The sequence below is a fragment of the Egretta garzetta genome, unplaced genomic scaffold (assembly GCF_000687185.1).
Source record: "Egretta garzetta isolate BGI_Z169 unplaced genomic scaffold, ASM68718v1 scaffold91, whole genome shotgun sequence".
Taxonomy (NCBI): domain Eukaryota; kingdom Metazoa; phylum Chordata; class Aves; order Pelecaniformes; family Ardeidae; genus Egretta; species Egretta garzetta.
In genome coordinates this window covers 537,238-560,059 of record NW_009258661.1, presented here as the reverse complement: position 1 = coordinate 560,059, position 22,822 = coordinate 537,238, and the positions used below count along the sequence as shown (strand labels likewise).

The 22,822-nt window shown below is 43.7% G+C and overlaps 1 protein-coding gene across 2 annotated transcripts in view; it reads left to right on the top strand.

Moving 5' to 3' along the window:
• Positions 1-10: 10 nt before the first annotated feature.
• The window catches only part of LOC104134741 (monocarboxylate transporter 2), a 52,859-nt gene continuing 30,047 nt past the window's right edge, over positions 11-22,822 (top strand). Inside the window, exons 1-6 of one of the 2 annotated variants that reach the window (XM_035903819.1) lie at positions 11-2,469; positions 2,900-2,997; positions 3,894-4,056; positions 6,634-6,682; positions 13,376-13,634; positions 13,857-14,117. In XM_035903819.1, coding sequence (XP_035759712.1) covers positions 13,901-14,117 — 217 coding nt within the window. In that variant the 5' untranslated portion in view covers positions 11-2,469; positions 2,900-2,997; positions 3,894-4,056; ... (1 more) ...; positions 13,376-13,634; positions 13,857-13,900. Of the gene's footprint in view, positions 2,470-2,899; positions 2,998-3,255; positions 3,349-3,893; positions 4,057-6,633; positions 6,683-13,375; positions 13,635-13,856; positions 14,118-22,822 lie in introns of those variants that run through there. The other variant, XM_035903820.1, reaches the window with a different exon arrangement.

The window sequence follows — 22,822 nt, the reverse complement described above, 5'->3', positions numbered from 1 at the left end:
TTGTGATGTTGTTTGTGCACTACAATTTGGGAGGAAAAACTCAAGTCAGAATTGGAACATGGAGTACCCTTGCCCCAAATGGAGGCACTGTACCACTTCCTGCCTGTGGATTTTTGTTAAAATCAAGTTTAATGATGGGGCGGGGGGGGAATCCCAACACCTGTGTTCTGCCACATGATGTAGTGCTGTAAAAACTTTTTTTAACACTGCTTAAAACCTTTTTTTTCATCCCATAAAGGGCTTTAACCCAAAAGTTGATGGTGCTAGTACGTTTTTAATATTTGTTTGTCTGAAATGGGCTAGCCTTTTGCTACTGTTTAAGACAGCCTGTTGTTTTTCATGGAGTGTGTGTCTGTCTTCAGGCCCTGTCCTGTCATCATATTGTCTTTTTTTAACATAACATTTTTACTGCAGTGGTATTCTTGCACAGAATGGTGACAGGATATGGCCTTAATATTGATTTTACTTTTTTTTCTTTTTGTGTGGAGTGTTCATTCTGTCTCCACTAAAGTACAGTGCTGTGTGCAGAGTTGGCATGTGCTCCAGTAATTTGGAAAAGTGTGGCTTAACTTTACAAGTTGTTTTTCTTTTCCCCCTGCAATCAAGCCCTGAAATACCTTCTATTTCATTCTGATATATAATGTGAAAATTTGCACTACTGAGCTGTCTTCGCTATCCAGTGTATTAAAGCAAAATTGACAGTAAGTGTCCATGGCTTAAAGAATCTTAGATGTACATTTAGAATAGGGACCCAATATATTGCAACACTTTTCTCTATGTATTTAACACTCAGCTTATTTTTAAGAACTAAATGAGTTCAGAGTTCAGCCTCTACTTCAGTAGTGAAAACTGGATTTAAAAGGGAAAAGACGAATCCTAAAACTCAATCAGCTGTGACTTGCCAGGTTTAATTTGTTACAGCTCTAATTTTTGCAGAGCTGCAAGTATGTTATCTTACTCTTCCCTATTTTCTCTAATTCACCTAAGTAAACCAGTTAACTTGAAATGGCAGTGGCCATCACTGGCTGTAAGTGCTTACCATTATCTGGCTTAACAGCTGATATTTCAGTAAGCCAAATATTTAGCTCGTTGTTTATCCCCCTGGCATGGCTGAGGATTTGGATAATGTTTGTTTACTATGTGGTCTTACTGTTCCCAAATGGAATCTTTCTAATACACGAAAATACTCGCCTGGTTCTACTTCTTAATTCTTGCACAAAAAGTTTAAAAGGCAAAAACAAACAAAAAACTGTGAAATGAAAAGAAAAAAAAATGCCTCTTTGCATTACATACCTCATCTTCCAGAGATTCACCAAACCGCTCCTTTCAAATGCGAGCGCCTGATTTTTTTCTGAAGTTGACAATTCTTGCTAAGACTGCATTTTCCAACAGTGTTGAGGTGTGTTGTTTCTTTGTTTAGTTTTCTTCTGGATACTGTTTTTTATATATCCATAGCCAAGAATAAGAGTTTTTTTTTTAAAAGTACAACTAATTTCATTTTTTAAATTATCCTTAGTCTTTGGCTAGCTCTCTTTGGCGCTGTTGTAGGCCTCTAGCTGCAAGCTTTCTGAAGCACCCTCCCTAACAGTGTTGCATTTGTGTGTAAAACCATTTTTTTTGCAAAGTGTTGTGTAACTTTTTTTCTTGTTTTTTGTTTTTGTTTTGTTTTTTTTTTTAGCTTGGTTGAATATTTACAAGACTTCTTGCTGCTTTTTGACAATCTTCTATATTTATTTAGTAGAACAAATTTCAATATATTACTTGAAACTATGAAATAGAATTGAGTTAGCAATTGACTGGTCATGTGATGTATAGAAGTACAATATGCTGTGGTTAATTCTGCAGTAGGTTTGTTAATTTTGTTTATCTGCACTAAAGTACGAAGATCTCCATTCTGTTTAACCATTCAAGCTGAGGGTGTGATCCAAGTCTGTAATGTGTTTAAAAGCTAAATCCTGGAACTTGCCGTGGGAGTAGAATATACTAAATCTTGTGCATGAGGAGTTTGTTGAGACAAGTAACGTAGCTGTGACATTTTGCCAATTCTTAAATGCTTCTACGTTTTGCTGGAAGTCAGATTCCTGGTAAAGTTTTGCTTTAGTCAGGCTTAAGTAAACTTGCACAGCACAAAAAAAGAAATAATTGCACCAAAGGTACTGATAATATTTAAACAGTAATCTGTACATTTTCCCCACTTGGTATTTTTTCTGCATTCATTTACTTCCCTTTATTAAATGAATTTCTAGCATTGTAAGGACTAACGTGAGTGTAAATCTCTTTTCCAAAATTATTAGTTACTTTAGAAAGAAACATTTTGTAATTTCCACTTGATTCCATCAGTAAAAATTTAGCATAACTAAAAGCAGTTTTGGTGCACCAAACATGCAGTGTGTGTATGTTCTACAAGAAATCGAAGAGCTCCCTGTTCGTAAGGCTGTTTAGAAATGGCATCCAACATTCAGTGCTCAGGTATGTTAGTAAGAAGTACTGTAGTCCTATGAGGGCAAATGTGTGGATTTTTAAACATTTTGCCATAATTGCACAATTTTGCATTTTTACTTAATGTCATGTTATGTTTCTTAAAATAAACCTATTGTTGAAATACAATGGAGTTCAGCTGGTTTTGTGATAAATACCTTGCATGTATTTTAGAAGAGTAATTTCTGAAAATTAATCCAGTGATAACTTTTTGATGCTTGTTCAGTTTTTCTGTTTCTGCACTTGTCTCAGCTGTATGTAGCATCATGTGTTTGGTGGGGTTTTTTTTGTTTTGTTTTTTTTTTTTTTTTTGGCTAAGGCAGCCCTGTGCTGTTGCTTGAGGTGGCAGGTGCTTTGTTCTGCTTCATTGTCTCATTCTTTGTGGCTATTCAGGTCTAACTTCTCATTTGCTTACATGCAGGCGACGCAGTCTTCCTTCCCCTACCCTTCCTCCCCACCTGTGGCTGGAGCTGACGTCATGGCAGGAATGTCAAGCAGGGGCTTCCAGTCTGATAAACTGTATGTTGGAAAACCCTGAAACACTTTGTACTGAGTTTCTCAGCATCCTTATGCAATAGTTACTTCCCAGGTGGTAAAAAGGATGGGGAGAGCACAGTGATGTTGGTTGCAAAGGAGTCTGCTGCAGAGCCAAGAACAAGAGGCCTCCTCTCCTCTCGCTGTTTAAGTAAAACTGTCATTACACCTGGCTTCTGGTGTAGTGATAGCTCTTAGCCCATATGCTTGTAAATTATACTTCTTATTTGAGAACTTTTGTTCCCTTTCAGAGACTGTCTGATGACTTCAGTTGCATCGGCAGCCTGGGAAAACAACATGAAGTTCTCTTTTTTGGGAAGGCACTCCTATTGTCAGGTTCTTGCAGGCATTATTTCCACCTTCCTACCCCCTTGGCCCTTCACCCCCAGCCTGTAAACTTGTCTGGGTGTGATTTGAAGACTGTTCACCTGGCAGTTTGCTCACAGCAGAAACACTTCAGGAGTCTGTGCTAGTGGTGGCTGGGTATGTTCAGATGAACTCTGCTGCACGTGATCAGTCAGTCAGGCTGGGTTGGCTGCCCAGGCCATCCGTGCAGCAGGCTGACGTGGCAGACTGCTCGTGAGCTGTGCAGTCTGGTACCCACCTTTCTGGAGGCTGCTGCATGATGATCCTAACCTTGGGTGAGTTTGTGCTGGCAGATCCATGCTCCTGGTCACCAGTTCAGAACGGCGCGCCCCCTCCAGTCAGACTGAATAGCAGTCTGCAGCTCTCCAGTTACAGTGCCCGAGGGTCCCAGCCGCTTTGTATAATCGCTGGTTTATTTTGTGTGATCGCAGCATTGTTCCTCGTATAGTTGAGCTCTTTTCCTCCAACCTATGACAATGTGTATTGGGAAATCTTGATATCTTTTCTTTTTACAGCCTTCCATCACTGGGAAGACTTCTCCAGAGAAATTAGCCAGCAGAACAAAGGCACGCTTGCCCTTCTGCGTTCCTGTCCGGATCTGCAATTGTTCTGTTAAGAACCAAGGACACGTCCTCTCGAAGACCTAGCCAAAAAAGTGATGAAGCCAGCACAGAGGAGGTAGGATTGGTGTTTAACTTAGTGGGCTGAATAAATCAACAACACACACTGAACTATGTGCATTCTCCACTTGCTTCCACATCTGAGGGCTCAGCTGGAGCCATGAAATACTAATGACTGCTGTTAGGCAGACAGGTCTGACTAGGTTCGGCTGTACTTTCATGCTGCCTCTAGAGTTTGCTAATAAAATAATGACTGAGAGTCCAAATTGTCTATCCCCAATGTGGAGTTTGCACTGTAGTCAGCAAATACTTGACTGGTAAAAGCATCCTAGCCTGAATCTCCCTGTCTGCTGTCTCCTTTGTTTGGAGCACCTTTGCTCTGTCCAAAACTCTAAGAACTTTGAATGGAAGATCCTCTAGTGCCATGTTACGGTTTTGCAACATGCTAGTATGTAATGAACTGTTGGGACTTACAGAAATCAAGAAAGAGCTGAAGCTGACAAGAACAAAAAAGAAAGACGACCTTCTGTGATCCCCAAGGGAAAAAGTTATTCCAAAGCAAAATAACAAGAGACTGCAAGAAAGACGACCAAATCGCATTGGCTTCCTGGGGACAAATCAAATTAATTTGGGGTCTACAGTTTGGACAAAGCTAAAGCTTCAGAAGCTAACTGCAATTATCTCCTTACAAGGGCTTTTTTTAACCAGAGTGGAAAAGAAACCGAATTGAGCAGTTGTAGCAGAAGCCTTGGGGAGCGCCTCAGCCTTCAGATACATCTGAATGGTTCTTGTGCTTTGCTGCAGTGCTCGTGGCTCCTTCAAAAAGATGTCAGTTTATCTACGAGTTGAGTAGTAGCTGTTATCTGGTTTATAAAAGATGTTTATGGAGATGTCTGCGAACTTTCAGCTAAGTCATGAAAGTCCTATCTGGGAGGACTCTCGGTTTGTAACGGCCAAGGAGAGGGACGAGAGCCAAAACTGGGACAGGAGTAGTTCAGCCATGTTCTTCTGATTCTCTAATTTCTCTTCTGCTCTCATGGCAAAAATAGATAAATAAATTGGCCCCCACTGCCCCAAATATCCTAGCAGCTCTTGTGAAATCCTCCAATATAATGTGAAATGACGCACAGCAATGGATGAGATAACTTTGCATGTTGCGTGTGTGTGTGTGTCTGTGTGTGTGAGATAACTTTGCATGTTGTGAAGCATTCTGTTCAGTCTCTTAGAAGTACACTCATGTAAGCTGCCTGCGGGGGAATATCTCGCAGTTGGGCACTCGTGTGCAGTCAATAGATGGAGAAAAAACCACCCAGCTTTCTCCTTATCTCTTTGTAACATGTACCCCCCTCTCTGCCTGTCAAAGGGGGAAGACTTGAACCTCCCCCCTTTCTTAAAATCTAGTTAAGGTCCCCATGTACCTCACTGCTGATTTCATGTATTTCTGTACTTTATGCAAATATCCACTGTCAGAGGCAGGTATTTATTAACTTTAGCTAAGTTTATATGATCAAGCTACAGTTTAATGAGTTATTGCAGGAGCAGCAAAGCTGATTTCTAATGTATCTCCATAGTGGATTTTCTGAAGCACAACAAAGGTTGTGTTTGTCAGCTTTCCCTTACGGGAGGTAGCAGTGAGATCTCTTTCCTCTTTAGACAACTAATTGTTTACAAAACCTGTACAGACTCTTTACATCTTTGTAAGCTTTGGCCCTCCGCAAAATGTAACTTAAACCAGACTCCATCTCAGAAGTTGAGGTGTGTGGTAGCAGATAGTGAGAGTGACGGAGCATATGTACAGAACCCCAAATACTGTGTTTCCGCATGGAAAAAATGCTAAAAATCCACACTTGGTGAACACTTGGTTGGGTTTGACTGCTTTTTGAAGGGCTAGGCAGCTTCCTGCATGTTATAAGCTTTGATTAAAGAAGGCGTAGGTCTACCCAAAGAGGAACAAAAGGGAAATAGATGAAGCATGATGTCCTACTCCTTATAGTACCTGAGTGATGGTGAGGCCTTCCCAGCATGGAAGGATCATTGCTGCATGAAATTCTGTAAAAGGGGGTCACGGGTTTCTCCTGTGTCCTGCTGCTTTCTGCAGCTGGGGAGCAGGACATAGCCTGGCCCGACAGCCACAACAGGCTAACGGGACAGGAGGCTGTGTGCCCTGACAGCCTCAGTTACCGTCTTTAAAGCGTGGAGTCTGGCCTGTTAAAAGGCAGTAAGTGTGTGCTTATTTAGATCTTCAAGTGTCACTGGGTACTAGCGATGATAACATACCTGTAAAACAACCAAAATAGTACCAAATAAATCCATTTAAAGGAATGCTGTCTGCATTCTTGTGTCTCCTTAGACCTACGTGTGACCTCTGTTCTGCAGCTCTTACTGTCACAGAAAGCTGGCAGCGTCCAGTCCAAATGTAAGAAGCATGAACTGTATGCTCGATTTGTCCCAGCTTCTTTTTTTCATTGATACACATATAGCTTTTGATTATCTGTAAACTCCATCCTAAGTTTCATGAGATTAATTAATTTGAAGTCAAGATGGCATGTGCTACATCAGCTGCATAAAAATACTTGCAGATGAATTTTGAATTACTTTATTACCTTCCAGTTTGATTCTGTTCATTTTCCTTCAGTAACAGATTTCTTCAAACATTCTGAAAAGTTCAGGGGCAGGAATGTTTGGTAAGCATCAAATTAACCTTCTCCCACAGTCACTAAATGAAGTGCTTAAATTGTATTTACTCTGCAAATTTGCATTTGTTTTTCTTAAACAGAAGAAATAAGAGATGTACCACATTTTACATCAAAACTAGTACATGGAGAACAAGTGTCAAGAAGGAAGAGCCATCTGATTAGTCATTCAGTTTTCAATTTTTCATAGGCTGATGAAATAGTAAAGGAGAGTTTCTGCTGCTTTTGTCCATCTCAACCGCTGATGGAGGTCAACAAGGTTTCCCAAAGAGATTTTGAAAAGCAGTCTTAGTAGTTTGAATTGCTGTTGCATCTGAAGTGCATACAAATGGTCACAGCACAATAACTATCAGCAGAAAACCTTAGTAATTTAGGCAATTGCTATTAACACAGAGGTGGAAGGAGGGACAATATAATTTAACAAAGGCAAATTCATGGTTTGATTTGGTAAAGCACCAGTCTAAAGTGACTCAGGGCCAAGGGAACCATCAAGTGTCTGCAAGCAAAGGAGAAAGCGCATTTTTGGAAGAAAAAGACCAGCAGTGTAGAAGCTACTTAATTCTAAATGTCTGAAGGAATTTCACCCTTTGCAATGCCATTAAATTTTTACAATAACATTATTCCTAAAGGTGTAGTGTTGAAAGAAATTACTCCTGTGAACTCTAGGTCTGGTGTGAGCCTCTGCAGCCTCTTCAACAGGCAGCTTCTGATGACCTCCCATGGGACAGAGCACAGAGGAGCACATGCATCTCAAATAATCTGTAACGAATTCTCATAACACCTATAACAGCATTTAAGAATTTATTCCTTTTAGAAGGCAGAAAAACACCAGATATGCTTGTTATATTTCTGCTTGTAAAACGTTTTTAGAAAGAATAACTGGTAGAAGCCATGACGAGTGAGGTAGAAAGAGCTGGACCATCAGGTTGATCAGACCAAGGTATGTCCAACTGGTATTCTCTCCCTGACAGTGAATTAATGGTGGATACCTGGGGAGAAAAGAACAGCGCTAGCTGTCAATACTCCTCAGTTGCCAGCAATTTGCCATCTGCAATGCCAGAGGTAGCATCTTTGTATTTAATAGCTCTCGATGGGTTTCTCCCAAGAGTTTATTTTGCTGTCTTTCAACCATTGGAGACTTTTAAGCATGCTGTTACTATTGGCTGGTAGAAAATCCTTTGAAATGGGAGGTATGCGTTGTGTGTCCTGTGTTTGTGAGAAGAACATCAGAGCAGGCTGCGATAGCACTGGTGACAGCCTTCCTTATGAATGTAAGCTGGGAGCTAGTGCATGGTTTTAAGCATTCATCGGGTCCTTGCAAGGAAGATATTCTTGCTGGGGCAATACAAAATAGCATGGATGACTGCATGTGGCTGCAAGGCAGAAAATGTGGGGTGCAGTAGATGCTGACTTGCCAAGTTAGCTCAGATGAATCATTTTTCTCTTTGTTTACCTTTCTGCTGGGTTTTCTACTCGGATTGGAGGAGAAGTTACCCTGGCCTGCCTACAGTCAGCTTTTTTTCCTGTTTTTTTCTTGTGCTTAAGTAGTGTGTTGCAGTGTCTGGATTATAAACACAACAGGGGAATGTTTTAAATCTCCCTTATATAAACCTCTGCAAAGCACAGACTCGTGTTGTGGACATTGCTCGCTCACTAGTCCAAGCCAACTGCTTGGTTACTGGCAAGAAATTCAGGAACTCTCTGTACCCCCTCCCCTCACTCCAGGGTGAAATGTACCCCTTGGTAAGTGTTGCTGTGGCCTGTGAATCCTTTCATTTGTTCCTGAGTGATCAAAAGAAGCCTGACGCAGGCTTTTAGGTGACCCAGAGGTCATGCAAGAGAATGCCAGCCAGAAGGTTAAAATTGCTATAGCAGGATGGGCAAAGGTAGGGGCTCTCTGTATGCAAATTCCCCTGGAGGAGAGTGGGAGCAGAGCCTGTAGAAGCATGTCATGAAGAAAGGGTAAGTTAATATGTACAGGGAAGAGAGGAAGGAAAGAAAAGGGATATCTGACAAATAAATTATTTAACATCCACAGGTTTCTGAGAGAGGTCAGCACTCCAAGCACTGCAAATGGGGAGTTTGCCCTGAATTTGTTCTTGGTGAGCAAAGGGCCATCCCTGTTCATGAAAGGTTAGTTAATGTGGGATGCTGTTGCCTTTGGATGTAACTTGAGGGGACGGGTGGCAGAGGGTGTTGCAAGTCACAGAAAGGTCTTGCATCTGAGGAGAGAGCCTCTGATCTCAACCTTTGATCTCAGCTGCATCTAGGGTGGGGGAAGAGTTCAGCCCATGGCTTTAAAAGCTGAGCAGGTTGCTCCCAGGGGAGCCAGCAACCAGAGACACTCAGGCAGGGGAGTCCGAGCGGTGCCCACCTCTGCCGAAGAGAGAGCATTCCCACTGAATGGCGGTCAGTGAGTTCATATGTCTGGTGCGTGGTGGCTTGCTTGGGTTGAGGGCAACTTGGCACCAGGGAGTCCCTGGATCAACAGGTGAAGCTGCATTAGACTTGGTTTTGATTTGTTATGGTTCTTGTTTAACAACAAAAAAACTCCAACCAAATAAAACAAATATTGTAGAAAACAATTCTGTAGTCCAAGAATAGTCCCCTGTTGTTTGGCTTAAAGAATGGAGGACTGTGACTGTATATGTTGGTTCCAAAAGACAAAATTTCAATAAATTAGGGAAAGAAACTGGTAATCTCAACTGGATCGAGATGTAAGGGCCTTGGTTGTGCAAGAGACTTGGAATTTCTTTATTTTGACGTTGTTGATAGCAGCCTCAGCCAGTTTCCTAGAGAAGGGAAGAACAGGGGATAAAGAAGATCCAGATATGACCAATTAATAACTAACTCTAAAGAAGTAACAGGAATAAAGCAGGAAGCCTCTAGGGAATGGTGGATGGATAAATAGTAAGTCCTGACATGTATAACTTCACAAAAAAGAAATAGGGGTAAAATGAGAGAGCCTACAAGTGAATTTGAGTCAGACCATGGCCATACAAAGGCAAGTCTCAGGATTTTCCTCTGCTACAATAAAAGGGGGTAGATAAAGAGGTGGGGATTTCAATGTTCTGGATAAAGCAATGATAAAACCTGTCAAGCATGGGGTGAGATGGGATTATCTCAAAGAGCTGACAAATGAAATTCTGCACACAGTGCAACTGGAGAACATCAAATGAAATGTCTCCATTCATTGAAATATGACCTGGAAAATTATAGGTCTGTAATTCTACTTCAGCAGTATGGCGGGGTCCTGGAGGTAAATGGGCATTGACACAAGGAAAACAAGGGCTTCCCAGAGGTTATCAAACAGTTTAGAGAACAGCTATTAAAAAGGAAAAGCAAAATGTAAAAGACTTCCTTGAAGTAGATATTGGCAAAGGAGCTGCTATGAAAATTAAAAGCAAACCCGCAGAAGATGGGAGGGCTGGTGCAGAGAGACTTTAAGGTGACAAAGACATGGCTAAGTGGGTGGTAATGGAAGGGGTAATGCCCCATGAGAGAGGGGTCCTGGGCCCTCCTTAGTGCTGGTGTCCCCACAGACCTTGGGGGTGCCACAGGAGAAGTCAGGGGAGAAGGTGAATGTATCACACTGCGGTGTCTTCATTGCTCAGGCTATTAAACTCTGTTAAAATAATCCCTGAAATTTGGTCCACCAATTTAGTCTCCAGAAGCCTTGTTTTACAGTCAGGAAAGTAAGTGTCAACTGATGTGATTTTTATTTTTTAGAGTACACTACATCTTCATTTAACTTCAGTTCCCCTCCCTGGTTTTCTGTATTATGTAAGAATTAGCCTTGATATAGAAAAGCTGGACAATGAAGCTGATACCATAATCTGATTTTATGCTAATGTCTTCTCAATAAATCTCCCATTAAACAGAAAATGAAATTAAATGAACAAATATATTCATAATGTGAGACTCTTAAAGGTGGTGTACAATTAGTCACAGTTTTACAAGCAGAAAGAATTGGTGGTAATAAAAAATAACCTTTCTTGTTAATCCCTGAAAATATATTTAAAGTTCAGGCTCAACCTTTTTAAAGGACTGCCAAAAAGATTTTAATTTGAGGGGCCTGAGAATTTTTGCATATCCTAAACTTTGGTAGATTGTGAATACCAAACATAATGTTAAAAAAGGAAACGTGTCCTCACTATGCTCACCCCTTAATCGATTTATTATATCTAATTTCAGAACCTCTAGGATATGCCAATATTTTTGGGAGCTTGGTATTCTCCATAATATTTGAATGGCCTAAATTGGGTAGAATTACTGTCAATGGAAGCAGTGCAATGAAATGCATATTTGATAAGTAATAAAAGCTCTCAAACATTTTGTCAATGGACAGTCATTCCAACATCACCGCTATTACTCTGTAACTTGGGTTTTCTTTTAAAATCCCACCCTACCGTAGTGAAGAATAGTTGATATAGTTCTAAAAGACAATTATTTTTTTCTATGGAAAAACTTGGATGATGGAGGATAATAGATTCTGCATCAGAGTAACTTGTTCCATATATTCTAGATGCCTGTAGGAAAAAAGCAACAATTATCTTCAGGGGGAACTGAAAACTCTCAACTGGAGGTCTGATGAGTGTTTTGCAAAAGGCTTCCTAAACTCATATCTATATTTCCTGATCTGTCTTGAAGTCTTGTCCAAAAGCAATGTGGTATTCTCCTTGGTTGGGGCTTTTTTTCGCTTTCCTCACCTTTGGTTGGGCAATGTGGATGCAGATGTGCTGGCTTTGGCTGGAGTAGAGTTAATTTTCTCCACAGAAGCCAATAAGGGGCTATGGTTTGGATTTGTGCTGGGAACAGCCTTGATAACACAGGGATGTTTTGGTTATTGCTGAGCAGGGCTTACACAGAGCCAAGGCCATTTCTGCCTCTCATCCCACCCCACCAGCGAGTGGCTGGGGGACCACAAGGAGTTGGGGGGGACACGGCTGGGACAGCTGACCCCAGCTGACCCCAGGGGTATCCCACACCATATGACATCATGCTCAGCACATAGAGCTGGGGGAAGAAGAAGGAAGGGGGGGACATTTGGAGTGATGGCGTTTGTCTTCCCAAGTGACCGTTATGCGTGATGGAGCCCGGCTGTCCTGGGGATGGCTGAGCACCCACCTACCCATGGGAGGAGGGGATGAATTGTTGGTTTGCTTTGCTTGCATGCGCAGCTTTTGCTTTACCTGTTCAAATGCCTTTATCTCAACCCACGAGTTTTCTCACTTTTACCCTTCCAATTCTCTCCCCCATCCCACCGGGGGCGGGGAGAGGAGTGGCTGTGGGGCTGAGTTGCTGGCTGGGGTTAAACCATGACAGTGGGTAACTGGGGAAGGTAGGTTCTCTGCTCCCACAGTCCTTGTTAAGGAGAGGGGGGAAAAAAGACAGCTTCTCTACCTAGGTGAGGTAAAGTGTGAGAGGGATATGATTGCTCTCAGTAAAACCGTCAGAGAGTAACACCAGGGAAGAGGAGAAAGCCACTGAGCTGCGTAACGCCATCAGCACAAAAACATAAACCAGAAGTAGATAAAGTTGAGTTAGCTGGCATGTTATTAACAATGAGAAGCGGGAGGCTCTGGGGCAATGTCTTCATGTGAGGAGCAGGCAATAAATGCTTATGGCAGTTTGAGGAGTATATGAACCAGATCTCGTTATATTTATGCAGTGTTCTCGAACTGGCTTTCAACTCCTTGTGTTAATGCTGTGTGTTCAACTGGCGATCTGGGGGTGCCCCAGCATGGTGCTGAGGTTGGAGAGGAGGTAACGTGTCCGTCTACTGTGCGTGCAACAGTTGCCCAGGCACGGGGGGAGCTTGAAGCCCGTAGCGTAAGGGCCCCATATTAGTGTTATCATTTAACAGCTGTAAAAGTAGATGAGAGAAAGCAAGAATTCAGGAGTAGCCACATTGCTAGCTTGAAATAATAGTTTTTTCTCTATGGTTCCAGTAGTATACTCCTACTTACAGCTTGAATCCAAACTGCATCCCTGAAGAGGCAGTGGACTCTCATAGATACAAATTATGCTGTACTGTTCCACCATGGTGTTTTCCCTTTTTTTTTCTTTTCTCAGGGTAAGCAAAGGTGCTTCTCTCCCTAGTTACCTGACTACTACCTCTGAGGTTCAGCAAAATGTGTTCAGCTGATGTCTGGGTCTGCTCTCTCCCATTAGCTCTGATGCCTTTTTATATCAGATTCCTTTGCTTCTGAGTTTGCAATATGTAAAAGCAATAAACCACCTTTAATCCACAAAGGTACAGGTGTACCTACCTGGCACCCTTTGCTGTGGGTCCTTCTTCTTTCCCCCTCTGATTTAGTAGTGTCTTGACCTTGAGAGAAGACGTGTGGATTAACTCCTGAGAGGCACATAGGTTTTACTTCTTTTTCTTTTTACCCTCATTTTATTTTAATGGCCAGGGAAAATGGGAAGAATGCAAATGAGTGAATGCCCTCTTTGATCTGTGTCGCTCCTTAGCATAATCTGCTAACCCGGCAGGAAGAATTGCTGCCCCTAAGTAGGAAGAAACTTCAGCTTCTTTTTGCAAGTAGTTTCTCACAGTTTGTTTGTTTGGCTCGGGGGACACAAGCAGCCGAGAGCCTTGTCCTGCAGAACAGGGGAGCTGGACACGTTGTGGGACTGATCGCATGCTGCTCACGTAATGGGAATTATTCTTTTAAGCAGGGATAACCTGAAATCATAAGGTTTTCCACTCCTGAAAAATACACAATGAAGCATTTAGCCTAAAAACAGAAGCACTGTGGCAAGTGCTTCTCTCCAGAGGGACGGGCTGAGCCACTGTGACAGGGGCAACCTATAGAAGCCACCTTCCAAGGTGAGACACTGAGCTGCCAGCTGGATGTGGAAGAGCAAATGGAGGCATTAACTTCAGTTCTGAATGAGGTCTGTCCCTGAACATGGAAGCCATGGGAGTATTTTGAGGGTGCGTATTTAAAATACAGGGCAGGACTGGGTTATTGGAGAGGGCGGGGTGATTTTGGTCATGTTAAAATTGAACAATAAAACTGTTAATAGCCAGCAAAAGATCAAGGCTTCAAGAGTGGGTGATCCTCTGTACCTCTGACTTATTTTACTAGACTTTAAAATGATGCCTAATTACATTATATGCATATTCTGTAAAACACACATATCCTCTGCTCTGCAGGGCTTCAGGAAGTGGTTTTCTTTGCTCTGAAATCCGGATTGATCATGTCTCCTCCAGCCCCTTCAGACCTGGGCTATGTACCCCCTGACGGCGGATGGGGCTGGGCAGTGGTGTTCGGAGCCTCCATCTCCGTTGGATTTGCGTATACCTTTCCTAAAGCATTCACAATATACTTTAAAGAGCTCCAGGCTGTTTACAGCATCTCCTACAGCCAGATTGCCTGGATAACATCCATCATGTGCGCTACCACCTATGGAGGAGGTAAGTGAAGCAAGACCGTATCTTTCTTTGCAAAAGAGGAGGTCGGATCTCTACACCGATAGGGGAGGGGAGAGTATCTTCCTTTGAGAAAGCTCTTGGAAAGCTCTAACTGCAAGTTTGGTGCTCTGTTTTCTGACAACGTACATTGGCAAAACAGAGAAAACCAGTACTGTCAAGTATTTATTGACATCATATACGACGTCACCAATTCTTGTTACTTCATCAGAAATATTGCTTATGTGTGGGTGGAGGTTTGGCCGCAGTGGAATTATTTGAGTCTTGAGCAGTTATTTCGGTATATTTAGTATTGTACCTTTTGTTCTGTTCATATTCTCGGCTTTCTTTTTGAAACAAAAAAATGTATTTCTTGCACTCATGATTGTAGAGAAGATGCTGGGGATGAAACCTGAAATTTTGCTGATGAAGAGGCATAGCATACATGCATGTAAATCTTGAGATTGTATGTAAATATGTTTTTAAATATTCCCTAATTCTGTTGCTAAAATCTTGGTGCAAGTCATTTATTAAGGGATGATGGTTTTAGAGTTCTCTCTGCAGAATCTTTCTGAAAGGACAAATGTGTCCACTGGTTACTTCAAGTGAAAATATTCACTGAGTACTTGCACCTTGGCTGCAAAAGTTGCCATTGTGCAAAGGTTGTGGGAAGGCATTACCTGTCCTCATAATGCAAACACCAAGTGGATATTCTCAGAGGGATGTTTGGCTCAGATACTGATGCTCGTTATCAGTCTGCCACTTAGATCTGAGGAGCTGGTGTGTATCTTACTGTTAATGGTTAGTAGAGGACCATCTTGCATTTAAGTTGCTGGTGCCTGTGAGGTGCGGCTGCTGGTGGTTATTGCTGGGCTCTTGGCAGACTCTTGGCTCTTCATAGCTTGTTTTGCAAGGGTGAAACGTAAAAGGATTAACACTTAAGAACACAAGAATAGCCACATCGACTCACATTTACCCAAACCTGTATTCTTCCTCAAACAAAGTCAGTGACACACACTTTGGGAAAGACTATTACAAAAATGTGATAGATGGATGGATCCTCTTCGTAACCCCTTGTCCTCAGGACGGTGCGGTTCAGAGGCTTTCTGGGTCACACACTACAAATGACAGGGTACACCCTGTGTACAGAAGTCACTCATCTCATGTCCTTTAGGAACTGGTTTTGCATGGCAATAAAAGAAGAGCTCTTTTGTCATCCGACACAGGATGGATTAAGGTGAACAGAGAAAATTTCCGTAAGGCTCACCTGGCACTCAGGACAGTGATACACGGTCACTGTCAGTGCCCCGAGCAATACCTGTGGCTCCGTGGACAACCTGCATCTTTACTCTTTTGACAGCTCATGCCTAGTGTTACTGAGTGTGCGGTTCCCACAATGACCGCGTGCCTTGGAAAGCTGGCATGGGAGCAAGCGACTTTTTACTTACTGATTCAAATCCAGCCCTTGTCAAGGGAGGCTGAAGGCTCCTACTGCCTCTGAGCCAGCAGCTGGTCTCAGCCCCTTCCCAGCGGGCAGGTACCCACATCGCCAACCCACTGGGGCTGACTGGCGCGCTTGGGGCTCAGGAGGTACGTGACCAGAGAGGTGTGAGAGATGAGGTGCTTCCCTGCTTGCAGAAAGAGCCTTTCGGGTCTGGCTGGAGCTGATTGGCCGGGCAGTGGGGAGGCTTCTTTGGGCTCTTTGGGCTACTGTCTCTACTGTAGATGGACAGAAAGGTTCAAATTCCCGGGTTATTAAACCAGCAGCTCTACTGAGCACCTATTTCCCCTTGAAACAATGAATGTATATCCTGTGGCTGCTGTTTGGCTCTGGTGGTTTCATGTCAGGAGCTGAGAAGGGCTAACGGAGCCCGAGTGAGAGGCCGAAAAGCGACTCGGGCTGTGTGGGACTGCTGGAGGGCTCGTTTCCTCAGGGGGGCTGTTTAGGCCGTCTGAAAATTGAGTGTCTGAAACTGAGCACCGAACATTGGAGATGTCTCAGACTGGTTGAGATTTCTGGCTTTTTGCTTTCCACATTCCCTGAGCTGGGGCTCTTGACACCCAGATGAAGATCCAGAGGAGAGTACAGCAAGGCAGCTGCTGTCAGTGATCTTGATGGGGGAAGAAGCCGTTCAGCATAAAACTTTGTAGTTTTCATCATTGAGCATCCCATCTTTAAATACAGATTTTAATGAAATGTTATTGCTGCAGAGCTACTGTTATAAGCTACAGCTGAGTGCGCAAGCGCCTCCCTTTCCCAGATGTCAGATGTGACAACAGGAGGGTGTCCACGTAAGCAGGAAAATATGAGATGCTGTGAAGCAAGCCAACTTTTTCTTTTCGGCATTGCATTTACCTTGACACAGACTTTGGACTAAGCACTCGATGCTGGCAGGGAGGTCCTGCCTGTCCCACCTTCCCTGGCGTTTTGACAAGAACTTGGGTTTCTTGCTGCATGAGCACCTTTCCTCTCTGGGGGGCTGTCCCATGGTGTGGTAGCTGTTGCTCTTCACCTCACTCAGTTTTTAAATCACTGTAGCATCTGCGTTAAAAAAAAAACAAACAAACCCAAACTATGAAAAAAAAATGGATCTTGGAAAAAAAAAAGAAGCAATAATCCCTGTGTAATCATTATAGACTCTTCTAGAATTAAGGAAGATCAATTATCTCCTCTGCTCCTGCGAATGATTAATAATCCTAAACATTTCCCTGTCATGTTCTCATCTTTCAGCTGTTGTTTCCAGTAAATGGTGTTGACATCTCCATAGATCTGAAAGCAGCAGCATGCTAATAGTAATAGAAGAGGGAACAGCAATAATAACAGATTTAGGAGTTTCTTCTCAGGGAATAAATATCTTTGAGTGCATAAGTAATTGAATACTCAGTTTGATCTTCCTTTCAGCTACACCAGCATAAATCTGGAATGATTCTGTAGCGTGCAGTGAAGCTGCACGCTGTGTTTGAGAGCGGAGGAAAGCACCAGCCAGCCACGCTGCCCAGAGTGGTTGGGGGCATGCAGGGGATCCCTTCAAGGAGAATTATGCCTTTAAACACTAACTTTCGTTTTACAATATTCAGAAATGCTACAGCTGACTGTTTAGAAAGTAGTCTTTTAGGACAGCGTGTCTTTCTTTGCACTAGAGTAATTGGGGAAAAAAACCCAACTTCAACAAACATTAACATTGAATATTGCTTCTGGGTGAAACTTTGGCTGCGCTGAAGTCAGCCAGCACCTTGCCATCATCTTTTGTGGAGCCAGGATTTTATCTTTCAGCTGCAAAGTTTGATCTGCAGCTCTGTGGTGCTAGAAGCCTGGAAAATTTCAGCCCCAAGCCATGGTATTTAGGAAAGGGGGCTGAGAACTGAATGAAATTTTAGAAATTAATTCTGTGACTGCAAACACTCAGTTTCACAAAGGTCTCTGGGAATGTTAAGTGATGGAGGGCCCTATAAACACGACCTAGGTAATAGGTGCGCCTCTGAAGCCTGTCTTAGGTGGAGTCATTTCTGTGGCATGGAGGGGGCTCTTGGGAAGGTCAGTCTGTAAACCCAGGATTACAGCAAGCCTGAGCAAATACTATGCTCGGACCCAAAGGCTCGTCTTTTTGATCTTGTGGGGTAACATGGATGTACAGTGTCAAAAGTTCAACAAGCTCCTAAAGAACAATCTGTGTAAGACCTTGAAAGTTAATACCAAAGCATCGTGCTTGATCTGCTGGACAACGGTCAGCCAGAAGAGCAAAGCAACACAGAAAATGCAGGAGCCTGGCTGAGTTTACCTACAGTAATATTGTGTATTGCATCACCCGGTGCTAAGGGCACGGAGGGTTATGCACAGCTAGCCACCCGCGTGGTTCCTGGACTAAGCTCTTCCCATGTTGGGTTCTGTTTCTTATTTCCATACCCCAGCATTTAACTACATTTAAAAGGTAAGGAAGGAGCTTGCTGGGTTCCCTCCATGCCATTAAGAGGAGGTAGTTATGTGCAGAGTGGCTGCAGACTTTGTCCTGCAGGGCTGCTATCTGCCCACTCTCTTGCAGCATCCAGCAGCCACACTGGTGACGAGAGCTGTGCCGTATTGGCCAAAATTGGCTTCTGCTCAGTGCACCTGTGTCCTCGGAGCAAATCAAAGGTGCCTTACATATATGCAGCAAACAGCAGTAACTGCTCCCGGAATGCTGCAGTCCTAGAGGAAGGTTTCTGGGGGAACTCACAGCAAGAGCAGAAGCCCTCATGGAGTTATGATCACTTGCCATAACAGTTTTGTTTGATGGGGGGGAGGAATCCCAACAAAGCCCCAGCTGCCTCTTTATGATAGTTTTCTGTAGCTTTGAGTATCCCTGTAATACCTTGAAAATTTGGGTGAGGTGGGGTTAATCTTTTGGGAAAATACCTGCGTTATGTAACGGCTCAGAGTACTGTGGTCTGCAAACAAGAGTGTCCCAGAGACTACTTGCAAACCAGGGCAATGTTCCCCTGTCCCCAAACCAAGGAGCTGCTGACCCTCAATTCAGTCTTAGCCCACGCTGTGCAGTTCCAGCTTTCTGCTGTTCTGGAGCAGGACTCGCTCCTTGTGGCACCCCTGTACAAACATCAGGAGGGTTTAATAAGATCCAAAGCTCTCCACCTTGTTGGAGTGTTATTCAGGCAGCCCTGAGGCAGGTGATCCCCTTTCTGTCCTGTTGACAGCTACTTGAGAGTTTGTGTGGCAGGAGAGCTTTGGAGATGGGCTGGAGACAGCGGTGGTCTTCTGGACCCAGCTGTGCTACAGCTGTTCAGGGTCGTGCCTTGGAGAAGCTGCTTGTTGGAGGGGCTGGATGTGTTTGGACCCTGCAGTTACAATTCCTTGGATTAGTTTTGACAGGCTAAACTGCAGATCTTTGCTAACTTGTTTCCTTTTCACTGAAATGAGTAAGGAAACTCTCTCAAGCCTATTTCCATCAGAAGCCAAAGGAGACCCACGGGCTCAGTGGAGGTGAGCCCAAGCCCACAAGCTTGGGCTGCAGCACCTGCAGGGTACATCCACCACCCAGAAACTCTCTCCGTGTTTGCAAGCTGTGACCTTGTGGAGATCACCTAAATTCATTCAGGGTGAAAAGGTAGTAAAGTAGCATCACAAGCAAACCGGTCTAGGGTACCTAGCAGGCATCGTGTGGAATATGTGTTGGGGTAACTCAAGGCAGGGGCAAACACTACGCTTGGAAACAGCTCTGGGGATAAATCCTTTGTTGCTGCCTTTCTAGTACGTTACCATCATTTCACATCTTTGTAAGTGAAGGGATGCACAGGATCACATGAAGAGAATTATTTTCAAACTGGGATTTTGCAGTTGACTCCAAGTTGGCTGGAAGTAGCAAGAGATGCTCTGGGGAGGACGAAGCCTCTGTTACTGGTGTAACTGGGTGTCCCCAGAGGGATCAGGTACTCCATGACAGGCACTGGGGATCCACAGGGTGGTACCTGTGTGACACAGTTCAAGTTTACCAGGACTTCCCATCCTTAACAGGGCAGAAATAGAAATGCTTTATTTTTTTGTGTGCTCTTGTTTCAAAATAAGAACAGGTAGACAAAGCAGGTAAGGCAAATTGGAATAAGATGGGATACAGTACTAATTTTACATTGAAAACACTGAAATGCCTTTCTTCATGATGTGTTTACCTTGAGCAAAAAGGTATGAACTCCTTATCCTGTGGTAAAACCTCACAGCAAGGAAAGCAGAACTTGAGCCTAGGAGTAGAGAACCACAGGGTGGGAACACAGGCATTTCTCTCGGCACGCTGTGTCCTGCGGTAGAGTCCCCTTTACTTTCGGTACAAACAAAAGAGTGACCTGCTCTGCTCTGGCTAATGTGTAATTAGCCTTCAACACAATCTTCTGCCCCAGCTGTTTGTTTGCCTGGGTTTGTGCGCACAACCTGGAACACCACCAGGCTTTGCATGCAGTGATGTTTGGGGGGAAAAAAACCAACACAACAGAGTATTTGTGCTAATTTTCAATCATTCAGGGCTTGGCATTGCCAGGCTTCTGTCATTAAAGTTAATATCTGAATTCTGGGTGTATCTTGGAGTATTTCAACCATGTTGTTTTTCCCTTTCTATACAGTCATTTTCCAAATATAACAGAGCAAGATCCTACTGGGATTAAAATGTAAATGAGGAGAAGATGCAATAGCAAAGGAATAATTTGTTTCAATTCCCCAGTGAAAACATCCTAGTTATTGGATTTAAATTAATTGTAGCCATCTTTTTACAAACACAAATGTTTTGGTTTGGGCTGCTGATTAAACTCCTGCAACAGGGGAAAAACAGAAGAAGTGATGTCACTCCTCGGTTTATTTTATGGTCTCCAGGAAATCAGCACATCCAGCAGCGACTCTTCATGCACCTGGCTGGATTGAGGGCACGGACGCAGGGCTGGAGCCATCTAAGAGGTTTGCTGGCTCTGGAGAGAGTTATTTCGTGTTGTATGAATCCCCCCCCTCTGCCTGGCTTCCGCGCTATTAATACTGAGGCTTAGCAAAAAGCAGGTTTGACATTTCATAACTTTCTGTTGTGACCTCTCCTTGACCCCCTTGTAAAACATTGCTTGGTGGAAAGCAGAGCCACAAGGCTCTGCCAGCATCCCAGGCGGTTCCCAGCAGCACCAGCACCGCTGTCCCTTGGCTCTGCGCGGTGTTACCCTGCCGCCAAGCACAGGGATGCACGGGGCTGGTGGCTCTGCCTGCAGCAGAGCATCTCCCAAAGCCATGGAGAGGCTGTGTGGAAATTAAAGGTCTCCCTAAAACAGCCATAAGGATGTCAAGAGATGCAGATTGCCCGCGCTTGACCGCCGTGCCCTATTCGGAGCATGCATGGGTGCTGTGTTGGGCAGGGTGCTGCCTGCATCCCTCCTGCTGCTTGGTGCCCAAGGAGCTGCTGTGCAGAGTTAGGTTCCCTTTAATTAAAACCTCAAGCATGAAAATATTAGTGGTAAATCCCTGAATGCTGGAGGTCTTGTGGCTTAACACTGGGGAATGTGTTGTATCAACACAGTCACACTCAGCAGTGAGGAGAGCGTGGGGGGATAATTCTGCACTCGCCGTGGAGGGAACTATTGATCTGCCCCCAGGATTGCATTTCGTGATTGCATCTTGGGGTCCAGAGCCAAGGATTTTCCTGAATTTAAACCTTTTGCCAAGTTCTTCACTATGAGGTGGTGAGGCACTGGAGGTTGCCCAGGGAAGTTGTGGAGGTCCCACCCATGGAAGTGTTCAAGGCCAGGTTGGGTGGGGCTTTGAGCAGCCTGGTCTAGTAGAAGGTGTCCCTGCACATGGCAGGGGGGTTGGCACTATTCTATGATTCTATAATAATCTATATTAGTATGGATTGATCCCTTGAAAAAAGTTAAGGATATTAATAGGAGCATAAACATGTGAGCCTATTTTTGGAGGACTGGGCTATCGCTCTCCTAAGACAGATCGTGCTGAGGAAAGTAACGGTATTGCATCCCAGGCCATGGGGGCCAGCCCTTCATTTTTGCAGACAATGGCTGCTTAAAATCTCATTCACAAATTCAGAAGCTCCATTTTAACTGTGGTTATGGATTGGATTTCACTGCTGATGCATTTCATGAGCAAATGGAAAATGGCAAGGGAATAGTTTTGAGGAACGTGGGTGTGCCGTGAAAGTGAGGATCACAGACGCTTTAAAGAAGAGCAGAGTTACCTCTTAGGTGCTCACTTACCTGGTGCTGTTTTGATGCAGCAGAGCTAGGAATGGATTTTTTTCTTTAATGTGGAAGCAATTTCCAAAGCCTTTAATTGACTTTCAAAGACTCAGTGAAGGAAAAACACTGTTGGGGTTATAGAGTTGTAGCTCCTACCTTTGGCTGCAATAAAATGCCTTGCGTAAAAGGCTTCGAACAAAATTCTTTCCAAATACCAAAGTGGTCTACTGAGAATAACTAGAAATGCTTTCCATTCTCAGGGGAGCCCAGGTTTTTTTTTTTTTCCTCTTTTTTTTTTTTTTTTCCCTGGGAAAGAAAAACACTCAAATTGTTAACACTAATCACTTCTTTTTGGTGACCTCATATTTTTAATATTGTTTATCCAACCTTGGACTTCAATAAGTGAAGGACGATAGTTCATTTCATTTAAAAATCATGACATTAAAATATCTATGGGAACTGTCATGGAAAGCTTGGCAAAGATTGCAAAATGAGCCCTTTTGGGGAGAGAGGAAGAGTTTCAGATTCTGCCTTGCTCCTGGCCCATTTTCCCCCCTGGCCCCTCTTCTTTCAACAGCTCTGGAGCGGAGCGCTGGGAATGCAATAGCAGTCACTTATTTACATGGAGGACTGTGATAGGGAACTGAGTAATTTGAAAAGGTATTTTGCAATTTTAATCAATTTTGTTGCCGCTTGCCAATAAATTAAAAAACCTGCCCTCCAGGAAGTGTCTGCTGTCTGCGGATGAGCAAGTGGAACCCGGCTCGGGGGGGGGCTGTGCTCCCCAAATGGACGGGGAGCACTCACATAGGCAGCAGGCACTGTGAGATGAGCCCCCGTCTCCCCAGATTGCTAGGAAGTCCTTTTTGACCTCGCGAGCCCAGGATTTCTGCTGTCAGTCCCTCCCTCTGCCCTCAGGCTGTCGTGTTTTGTTTGTGAGCGTCTCTTCAGAGCAGAGACACGAGGGCAAAGACTAATCGATTTCAGACATCTTTAGAAATAATTCC